This window comes from Anopheles marshallii, chromosome X, assembly GCF_943734725.1.
Source record: "Anopheles marshallii chromosome X, idAnoMarsDA_429_01, whole genome shotgun sequence".
Lineage (NCBI taxonomy): Eukaryota > Metazoa > Arthropoda > Insecta > Diptera > Culicidae > Anopheles > Anopheles marshallii.
Window position 1 is genome coordinate 19255812 of NC_071325.1, and position 11524 is coordinate 19267335.

At 36.5% G+C, this 11524-nt stretch overlaps 2 protein-coding genes across 2 annotated transcripts; both read right to left on the reverse strand.

Moving 5' to 3' along the window:
* Positions 1 to 6690: 6690 nt before the first annotated feature.
* On the reverse strand, positions 6691 to 8236 carry LOC128711359 (2-(3-amino-3-carboxypropyl)histidine synthase subunit 2). The gene is made up of 2 exons (XM_053806232.1): positions 8090 to 8236; positions 6691 to 8010 (listed from the first exon to the last, which is right to left on the reverse strand). The coding sequence occupies exons 1-2, from the start codon at positions 8234 to 8236 to the stop codon at positions 6691 to 6693; spliced, it is 1467 nt and encodes a 488-aa protein (XP_053662207.1).
* Positions 8237 to 10111: 1875 nt separating this feature from the next.
* Positions 10112 to 10793, reverse strand: LOC128711369 (ubiquitin-like-conjugating enzyme ATG10). Its single transcript, XM_053806243.1, has 2 exons — positions 10472 to 10793; positions 10112 to 10407 (listed from the first exon to the last, which is right to left on the reverse strand). The coding sequence occupies exons 1-2, from the start codon at positions 10791 to 10793 to the stop codon at positions 10112 to 10114; spliced, it is 618 nt and encodes a 205-aa protein (XP_053662218.1).
* Positions 10794 to 11524: the final 731 nt, after the last annotated feature.

Below are 11524 nucleotides of genomic sequence, written 5' to 3' on the forward strand. Positions count from 1 at the left end.
AAAGAGGGACTAATGGCGGATAAAGTGATTGAAGTGACAACTCTAAAAAGAAAAGTGGAGGACAAAATAATGAACACGCGTACAGCAGTGATAACATTCTACTCAACAAATGTGCCAAGGATGATCGATTTCGGTTTGTTCCCGATAAAAGTAGAAACATATATTCCGAAACCAATGCGATGCGGTAACTGCATGTGAATGGGTCATGCTAAAAAGTGGTGCAAGAGAGAATGAGTGTGCGCTAAGTGTAGTGAGATAGCGCATGAGGAAGAGTGCAATGTTTTAAAGTGTGTATCGTGCGGTGAAGGGCACCATACACTACAAAAAAACATGCCCAGTATTTTTGGATGAAAGCGAAATACAAAAAATAAAATCGATGAATAAGGTAACGTATGGAGAAGCCAGAAGAATTCGGAGAAGACAATGCCCTAATATTCCCAGAACACACACAAACTCACAAATATCCTACGCACAAAAAACAAAATCACAAACCAATACAGAAAACACTAACCAATCAGACAGTACAAATTCTTTATACACAAAAAAAATAATGATACAAAACAAAGCTACAAAAACACAGAAAAACAAAGAAAACCAAGATAAAAACGATACAGCAAAAAACATTGAAAACAAAGAAAACAGCACAACGAAACAGAAAACAAAATATACACAGAAAAAACTTATGAAAATAATGAAATCAATCCATCACAAGAAAATTTGGAGAACATATTAATACAACAAGAAAATTGAGAACTAATTCCATTACAACACCCAAATCAGGAAATAGAACAAAACACCACTAGAAAGGAAAATGAAAGTGAAATGACCTAAGAAAACAAATGAAAGAAAGTAAAAATAGGAAAAAAAACTTCTGTTTAAAAAAAACATAGCTAGTATATTGTTTGAATGAACTGAGGCAGCCATGTTCCGTGTTCACGGCGGAGCTTGCCGCAATTTTTTACGCACTATTGTTAATAGCAGCGAGTCCCCCGGATCAGTACTTCATATTTACAGATAGCCTTAGTGCTATTGAAGCACTGAAAACTCCAAGGGCTGTTAAGAGCCAAGACTATTTTGTAGTAAAAATTGTTGAATTGCTCGGCTCAATGTTTAACAAGGCGTTCAGAATATCGCTAATCTGGGTCCCTTCTCACTGTGGAATTCCCGGTAATGAGAAGGCAGATTCACTGGCCAAAACAGGCGTCAGAGAAGGCGTTTTTTACGACCGATCCATCTCTTTCCATGAGTTCTTACGCACTCCACAGCAACTTTTCCTGTCTCGTTGGCAGAGCATGTGGGAGGCGGATGAACTCGGGCGATTCCTTTTCTCAATCTCTCCGCAAGTGTCCCTGCGTTCTTGGTTCGGTGGGCTCCCTGTCGATCGTGCGTTCATTCGAATGATATCCCGACTCATGTCGAATTATTTCGCATTGGATGCACATTTACAGCGTATCAATCTGGCAGATACAAAAGTGTGTGGCTGTGGGGTCGGATTCCATGATTTGGACCATCTTTTATGGTACTGCGTGGAATTCGAAACCGCCAGACCCTCCTTGATAGGAGCAGTCGAACCCAGCGGTAGAATCCCGGATACACCGATTCGAGATGTTTTGGCTGGCAGGGACATGAAATACATGAGGCTGATCTTTCGCTTCGCCAGGGACAACGATCTTATCCTATGAATCCCATCCTTATTTCCCCGTGTATCCTTTCGCTCTCCATCCTTTGTTATTCGTTGTCGTTGTCCTTGTGAATTAATGTTTTTTGCAGTGCCATTTTTAAACCGTTGAGGAAACAGTCGCCTTTGAGGACAACACCAAGGCCGCAAAAGGGAGCCAGACTAGACAGGGTGTTTGTATCGTTCAGTCTGTGTACATTTGTTTGTTTTGTTTCAGTCACGTCATGGCCCGACGAAAAATGTCCAGTCCCGTCGGAAAATGTCGAACACAGGAGGTTGTTCCCGTAAAGACCGACGCCATAGCACATCAGCCACACCACAAGCAATAGCTCCACAACCACAACAATAACCACAATAGCATCACCGGACCTAGACCATCACACAAAACAATAGGACAAACAAAACGAAAAACAACAATAGTACAAAACCTAAAACGACACAAAACCAACATCCACCATACACCAACAACCAATCCAACCGAGTATGCCCGGGATAAAGCAATTCGCAAGGAGGAAATGCCTTGTAAAATTTGAAAGATTGTATAAACTCAACACTTTGTTGATAATACGGCAAACGCCGTCATCATGTAATAAATAAATAAATAAATAAATAAATATATTGTTTGAATGTACTAGAATTAAAATCAAGAAAATGTGGTTAAAAATACTTCAAGCAAACATCCAGGGTTTAAAAAAAAATAAAGAAGAATTATCACACATATTAAAAATGGAAGAATATAGTATAGCATGCCTACAAGCAACATGGCTAAAAGAAAACGAAAAGATAAAAATAGCAGGATACAACTTAATTAAAGAAAACAGAGCAGACGGATATGGAGGCAGCGCAATCATAATAAAAAAAGGAATAAAAGTCAAAGAAATAAAAAATAGAGAACAGAACATTCAAACAACAGCGATAGAACTTATAGAATCAAAACTTCAAGTTATATCCATATATGCAAGCCCAAAAGCCACAGCATAAGAATTAAAAGACACGATACAACAGATAGAAAGATACATAAATTATAGGACAATAATAGCTGGAGACTTTAATTGTCACCATACATTCTGGGAAGGCCAAAAAAATGACAAAAAAGGAATATGTCTATTGGTTGAAGTGGACGGTACAAATTTCATCATTCAAAAAAATGAAAAAGAGGCATGCATTTCAGAGGACCCAAAGAAACGAAACACGTCCATAGACCTAACAATATTTTCTCCAGATATAATAAGCAATATAAGTAGGGAAATTAGCGATGAACTAGGAAAAGCGATGAATTAGGAAATAGCAACCACAGAATGATAAGGATAGTATTAAAAGAAGTAATGAGAAAACAAATCAGATCAACAATAAATAAAGCCAGGATATTGTAGAGTTCACTGTTCTTTTATTCCGTATCAGTCAACCGCTCAAGCGCGTCTTCCCCTCGATTACCACTTTAATCTCGCGCCATCCTGCCACTCACAAGTTCTCATCGTGCTTAACCACACCACTCTCACGGGTTCTCATAACTCTTATCCCTACAGATATTAGACACTTTAAGAGCACAGAACATGACAGATATACAACAATCAAACAAATATCTAAACAAATTGAAAAAATAATTAAGAATAACAAAACAAAAACCAAATATGAACCAAAATCATGGTGGAATACAGAATTCATAATAATGAAATGACGGCCAAAGAATTACTTAAAAAAACATATGGCAAAAATAGATCAACAAAGCTAAATGAAATCAACGTACCTGAATTTATCTACCTACTACTAAAAACTACTAAACAAAGAAAACTGGGAAAGAATATTAAACAAGGAAAAGAAATCAGCCCCAGGGACCCAGGGAAATCATGTATGAGATGCTGAATAAAAAAAGAACTAAAAAGAGTCAAAACCATCAAAAAGAATCAAACCAAACAGAGATAACAAAAGTCTGGAAAACTACAGATTAATATCTCTAATTAACACCATAATGAAAGTCAGCAACTCTGAGGTGCTAAATAAAATAAATAGACATTGTGAACTGTATAGCACTATATTTGAAACCTCATTTGGTTTTAGGAAAAACAGATCAATCCAAGACTGCACAAACTATCTCCTGGATTTGATATTTAAAAAGAAAAAAAGGAAAATAGGAATCATATTCATGGACCTAGAAAATGCATACAACAATGTAAAATTAAAAATCTTATTAGAAGAACTAATAAAACAGAATATAAGCAGCCAAATAGTAAAATGGGTAGGAGAATTTCTAACCTTCTAGTAATTTCTTAGGTTCTAATTTCTAATTTTCTAGTAAAATGGGTGAGAGAATTTTTCTAGAAATAGAATGATAGAAATCGGAAGCAACAACCAAATAATAAAAAAAAACTAGTCAGTGATGGATTGCCACAAGAAAATGTAATGTCTCCAACCCTTTTTAATATGTACACAAGTATGGTACATAATAGGATTAAAACAATACCAAAGATTAAAATAATACAATACGCAGATGATTTTGCACTCATAGCTTCCGGAAACAACGAAAATGAATAACAGAAGAACCTAAAAAAAGGCATGCATGAATTTATAAAGGGAATTCAAGAAATAAGACTAGAAATGAATCTTAAAAAACAAAAATAATGACAATAGGTAAAACAAAAAATAAGATACAACTAAAATAAAACAACATAGAGATTGAAAATATAAACTCATATAAATATCAGGAAACAATATTAGACAGTAAACTAAACTTCAAAAAACAAATGGAAGAGTTGAAAAACAAGGCAAGAGACAGACTCAAAATACACAAAATACTATGCGGTAAAAATCGCGGAATAAGTACAACAAAAGCAAGAGTTTTGTATAGAATCACAATCAGAAGCATATTAGAAAACGGATCTTCTATCACCAAAAACTGCAAAAAGACAAATAGAAAATAAAACTATGTAGTAAACTAAACTAGCTAATAAATTCAATAAGAACAAACAGAAACAAAAAGCTAATCACCGCACAAGAACAATTATTTGAAGAAAACAAAAGACTGATTGAAAAAATTTATATAAGTACTTCTAACGACATAAGTCAACATATAAATATAAACACTAGTATTAAAGACAAAATAGAGGAAAAGCCAAATAGAAATAAAATAGTGACAAAACAAATAGTACTTGAAAATATAAGGGAGCGGATGGAAAATAAGAACAACATATTTACAGACGGAAGCAAAATTAAAGAGAAATGCGGGATAGGCACATACATACAAAAAGGAAACAAACATACATACAAAAAGGAAAGATGGTACCACAGCATACGAGCCAGGAACAATGTTTCCATAACAAGCATCGAATAGAAGGCCATAGAAATAGCTATGAAAATTGCAGAAGAACACCAAATTAGTAATCTCACAATATACACAGATAGTCTTACAAGCTGCAATATATTAGAAAAAGCAAAACACCAGGACCAAATTGAAGAACAAGTGTACTACATATTAAAAACCGCAATAAAATTGAAAGCAGAAATATGGTGGATACCAGCACATGTAGGAATAGATGGAAATGAATGTGCAGACAGACTAGCAATAGAAGGAACTATATCAGATATATTAACCGAAAAAAAATAAGACTCATCGATGCTTTTGAAGAATTTAAAACCAACATGATAAAAGAAACAAAAGATTGGTACGAAGAAACATGTCAAAATAAAGGTAAAAAGATCATGACATTTCAAAAAAGAGTTTGAAATAACCTCATGGGAAGAAGGAATAAATATAAACCCTGAAGAAACAAAAGCAATAAATAGAATCATAACAGGCCACGACTGGTCTCCATTTTGGCTGGCCAAAATGAAATTAGCAGACACAGGTATATGCCTAGTATGTAACACTTCTAACACAGGAATGCACATCATATTTGAGTGCAAAAAATATGGAAAAAACAGGGACAATTTATCTTTTGACAAACTAAAAGAAAGATAGAAAGACAAGGATGGAAAAGAAATAAAGAAGATAATTAAGTTCATCAAAGAAAATAATATCGAAATATAAACCACGTTAGTCGACCACTGCTTACATTGGGCGTGTTTGGATTGAATTTAACAAATTTTGTTAGAAGACGTCCAAACAAATCCAAAGTAAGCAGCGTTTCGTACGAGGCAGGAACATATATATTTATATATTTATATATATACACATAACAAAAAAAATTGGTAGACCTAACAGAGAAAATAAGCCAAAGAAAAAAGAGTTTAAGAGAAGACAAACCAAAGAACATCAAGACCACATGACCACATGACATAACCGTCAGGTCAAAATTAATTGAGTAGGTATGATTCTAAGTATGGGAGTAAGGAACCAATCCTTATAAACATAGGAATATAAAACCCTAACATCAAAGAATTGTAAGAACATCAAAGAAGAAGAAGACATCAACGCTACACAACATTATGCATGAGATCACTGCCGATTCCTACCATTTCAAAGAAATGTCTTATCACATCGATTCCTTAGAATTGATGGGAACCTGGCATCGATTCCAAACGGAAATCCAAAATCATTCCAAAGAAATAAGCGACTAGCATCGAATCTTCAAGGCGGGATGTGCGAAATCTACCGTTTTCCTGCATAGATTTCTTGATGAAATGTACATCGCATCGCTTCCATAAAGGAATGTGCGTGATGTTTGCATCGAATTCTTTCGCGAATTGTGCATTCGCTATCGATTCCCCATAATAATTACGTGATGTAGGCATCGATTTCATACTGATATGTGCTTTACGATGAATCATAACGAGTGTACACCACTTACTCAACAACCAATCGTCGGTTCCAGTTGGATGTACAAATTCCTTGATCTTGCACACACTTATTTACGAGAACGTAGGTACAAAAAAAAATCAAACCTCGCCATTCTAGTGACTGTTGAGACCACTTTTTATCACGCACAAAAACAGAAGACCAGTACGACCGCTTCTTTACTTGTCAGTTATCATTCAACTGACTTTTTATTTTTTTTATAATTGTATTCGACCCTAAACTATGGTAAAAAACATTCTTGTTGTTCGTTACTGGGCTGAGCGTTTCGTTCGTTTTCATACATGATTGGAACCCCAGAACGTCCCATTTGGACAAGTGCAGGAACATCATGACCAAGGTTTTGCTCCAGTCCCTGCCAGAATCTGCTGGTGAATTGATCCGCCGAACTGATTTGTGCAAGCTCATTCCTCCGTTTTGATGCCACATCCGTACATGTCTCATTTGCCTTCGATTCCGTATCGGCAATGTTTCGATGTGAAACATTTCTCGCCTTACCTGTGATTAAGCTGACATCCGCCGGTTCATTTGCACCTTTAATTTCTAGCAACACATCATCAACATTTGAGTAAAGTCTACCATTGGGCAGCAAATCGGGAAAGTTGGTTGTATAACATGTAAGCAATTTTTCTTTCCACGTCTGATTGAGTGCCATCTCGGCCTCAAATACAGAAAGTAGCGGTCGGAAAAAATCACGCGATGTAAAGATGTCGTTTTCCGGGCAACCAACCAACACAAAACAATCAATGTCGATAAAATTGGCCAGCTTTTCAGGATTTACCTTCCCTATTGAGATAAGGTAGGTGCGAACACCTCGCGTTTTTGCCAACCGCTGTACTCTAGACACGATCTCGAGATAGCCCTTAGTGGAGAGCGTAGCCACTACGATCCCGATCGAACCGGCGTCCATGCAACGCTCTATAGCGTAGTATCTCCGACGTAACCATTTGGCCTGAAAAGCATCCGTTCGTTCCAACTGTGGATCAGTTTTTGTGGGATCGTACAAATAGCATTGTGTCGCTTTAAGAGCTACTGCAGTATTGAAGAAGCTTAAATTGTCACGGCCAATATATAATACCAAACCGTTCGACTCGTGCGGCGTATCTAATTTCCAATGCATTATATCGGCCTTTTGATCAGCTTTTGCTAAATTAGCTATCACCATGTTCGGAAACCGATCCACGAGCGTGTCCCGCATCTCATCCATTGCGTCGGTGTAACAATCCTCGTAGAAACATGTCACATGGATATTCCGGGTAACAAATTCTCTTGATAGTGTGGCAAGCAATTGTCCTTCTTCCAGCTTGAATTGGAAGAACACGTACAGTACGGGAATACGGGAAACCTTGCTTAGGCACGCGTGTCCGAAATGAACTATACCGTCCGCATTCGCATGGGCTGCTGCAATCTCATCTATGCAGCAACTACCGTAAGATGTATCGGCAAGGACAAAAATGCACAATTCATCAACTAGGGCTGATTTTAAATCATTAACGATCTGTACGATGTGGGGTAAAATGGAATCCGGAAATTGTAAGGCAACCTGTAATGATTGGAATGACAATGTGTTATAACCAGAATTCTAAATTCCATATACTTGATTCGTTCGGTTCGGTAAATACTCGTTGCAGGTTGTGTTTCTCTATCCACCTAAGACAGCGATGTTTTTGTTCACTATTCCATATTTCATGTAATCGTACATGGTCCACAACTGTGACCGGGGACTGATTTTGTATTATACTATCACCGGAACTGAATGCTGAACTCATTATTACGCACAGTACATTTGTTACAAACGATTCGATATTGGTAACCAAGGCTATTGTAGGAGACAAGGTGGTGGAAATTAGAGTATGACAAGCAAGAAGACGAAAAAGCGTTTGACAGCGGAGGGGGCGTTTGACAGCCTGCAAAATCCCTCAGAAATGGTACATCGGCTATTTGATTTGCAACGGTGTTTCCGACAATTAGAGTAAATTTTTATCAAAATCAATGTTTTTATATCAAAATTTTACGTATTTTTAAGAAAATTCAAATACTAACTTCAATTCCACATACAGAATGACACGAATTGACAACATTTTGGGATTCGCGTAACTCGAGTGTCGCGTTACTCGGGGAAAGATTGTATATATTCCAAGTTTTGAATGGCCACGATACGTAGAAAAAAGTTATAAGCGAATAAAAACGCCTAGGCTCACGGGTGGCCGGTTGCCAGGAATAGGGTTAAAAACATAATAACCAAGCTATTTACGAGCATGTATGATTGTATCTGTTGCTAACAGAGTGCTTCGAGTCGTTGATTAATCGTCGATTCGGATCCGACTCGGAACAGATAATTCGTTTAGACTAGGATTTCAGTTAAGATCGTGAACTAAAATTCAATTACGAAGATTATTCGAGAAAATCTCTCTCATTCGCTCTCCTCCTCTCTTACTCTCTCTTTTAGCGCAACGACCTTCTATAGGTCATGTCTGCCATTTCTGGCTTACTAGACTTATTTTACCACGTAGCCACATAGTCAATCCTTGCTACGGAGGATTGATCTATCTAGGATTTTAAACCGGTCCTGTCATGTGAGGAACGGCGCCGCTACCAGTATGACCGCCCCTAGATTCGAGAGAATCATTGTTGCTAATTTAGGATATCATCTGTGATATCATCCATATTCTTGCCATACATTTAACACAATCTTTAAACACACTTTAGAAAATACCAAGATTAGGAACGAATTTTTAGGATTGATGTTGTACTGTACTGACACGTTATCATAGTTCAGCCTTTCATGCGGAATAGGTTGTGCTCCTTTGTATTCATTGCATCATTGTAGGGTTATTTTTTTCACAATTTTTTTTGCTTCACATTTTAAAACAGAATGTAAAAATCACATAAGAAAAATCGACCGATCCACCAACCGAATACCAACGACTCAAAGTCAAGCATGAACTCATCTCAAAAGCTTGATTAATCTCCTTCCATAATGTATGCATATCAGCAATAGGTAACTGGCTCTTGTTCACCAGAGTCCATGATAGATTCATATCCAGTCGCATCCACATAGCATTAATATCAACTAGAATTTCACTTGTAATAATAACAACTGGTTATTGTATTTAGAGAAAAATGAAATCGAAAACGAGATACGTACCTCGATGGTATACATTAAATAGTTTATTTGGTAGGTAGCATATTTTATCAAACACAATATCGTATTCGTGAACCAACAACTCCATTTCTTTGGCATTAAGCCAATATCCGAGTATAATATAATATGTAAAAATAACGGTTACTGCCGGTCTGACGATATCTTTCTACTGCAACCGAACAAAACTGTGTAACTCGCTCATCCATTTCCACGGTACGATATTGCATTCCGAAGACTGAACCATCACTTGTTAGTAAAATAGAAAATCTTGCTCGATCATTATGATCCTAACTTGAAACACGCAAACAGGTCACATACGATGATCGAAACTTAATCACTAGTATTTAATCCAGAATAAGCTACCCATCGGTTTGCATAGCCTATTACGTACGGGAATTCAATAGATTGCCATAGTACCTTTTAGTGACTTAAGAAAAACATCCAATTTACCAACAATTGACAATTGATATGGAAAAAAGTTTACTCAATTAAAAGAAAATCATTTCATATCCATCTGTTGCTTCAAACATTTACTGGAATTTAAACTGAAAACTAGTTCATCTTGTTCTAGATTTACAAAAGGCCCGTAACTTGTTAAAAAAGACAGTATAGGATTCATACTACCGGGCAAGGAGTTCATCATTTCAGATGTTTTACAGGGATGTAAATTTAGATAGGGCCGGTATAATATTGGATGATGTACCATAGTAATAGCTTGGTACATTTCATTCGAAGGGACTACCTCACTAATTTGCAGAATATTCCAGGCTTCCTCAATGTTGAACTTTTTGCCGCCTGTAATAGAAAAAAATTAATGAGTATAAAAATGTTTACATCTCAGCTAATGTTATTTATTTACCTTCCTCGTATATGTTGAAAAGCAATGAGGGAACTTCATAACTCTCATGGTAAAGAATGTGATATTCGAAAGACAAAATTCTACCAATATCCTCATTAGCAGCACAGGCCGGGTCTTTTACAATCTCCTTTTCGGGGAATGCATTCAACGTACTGCCTTCAGTGCACTGTTTCAGATGCAGATATGGATCCTGAATATGCTGCTTCTTTTCTAAGCGAATATAAGAACGCCCACCCTCATATACCCATCTCCATTGGCTTCTACAGTTTCGCGAAGCAGCGACTACTTGGTCGCAGTAAAAGATAAAATCTCGTTCATGCATTTCTGTTGCTAGACAATCTTCTTTAATGCGTGATCGTGTCCGTGGTTGCTCAACATATAACCAAAAGGAAAGAAGGTTAGACACCAAACAATTTGATTTTTTTCTTCGAAATACCTTTGATGCCAGAGAATTAAACACACGAATCCTACACTTCCAACGCACAAGATGTGTGTGAGTAGTTCCTAAAATAAAAAAAAAGTAATATCAATTAGCACACAATAATTTGTGAACATACTTTTTGACAATATCTCAAACAATAGCAACATTCATAACTTACGGAAAATAATTTTGTTGTGAAAAGTTACTCAAATATCAATTTCATCTTTACTGGATGTGGTTTTCTCCTTCTTTTGTTGTGGCAGAAGGCTCATGGCAGTGGAATATTCAATCAAGAGATCAAGCTTCAATTATGATCTAAGTATTGTTACGCACACACCCAACAATACTCTCTTTCACACACATCTAAGGATTTGGTTTTAAAATGTGATAGAAACGATGAGATCATTTTAAATGCAAAGTCATCCTACATTTTTCTACCTTTACCTTTAAATTTGAATACAGTTTATTAACCTATCTTTTTTCTAATATGTAATGATAATCTACAACAAAAATAAACAAGCTATCTCGAGGGAAAACCTACACAATCCATTAAGAACGAAACTCCGATTATCCGGGGATCGATTAACCGGTGGATGGTTTATTCGTGAAATTGAACATGACAGCCAAACTAC

Bases quoted from the DNA above. Each gene is read 5' to 3' on its own strand.
- LOC128711359 (XM_053806232.1), bottom strand. From the start codon at position 8,236: ATGAGTTCAGCATTCAGTTCCGGTGATAGTATAATACAAAATCAGTCC. The intron at 8,011-8,089 runs GTATTTACCGAA...CAATCATTACAG, and splicing joins AGAAACACAACCTGCAACGA to GTTGCCTTACAATTTCCGGA.
- LOC128711369 (XM_053806243.1), bottom strand. From the start codon at position 10,793: ATGCATGAACGAGATTTTATCTTTTACTGCGACCAAGTAGTCGCTGCT. The intron at 10,408-10,471 runs GTAAATAAATAA...TTTCTATTACAG, and splicing joins TTTCAACATATACGAGGAAG to GCGGCAAAAAGTTCAACATT.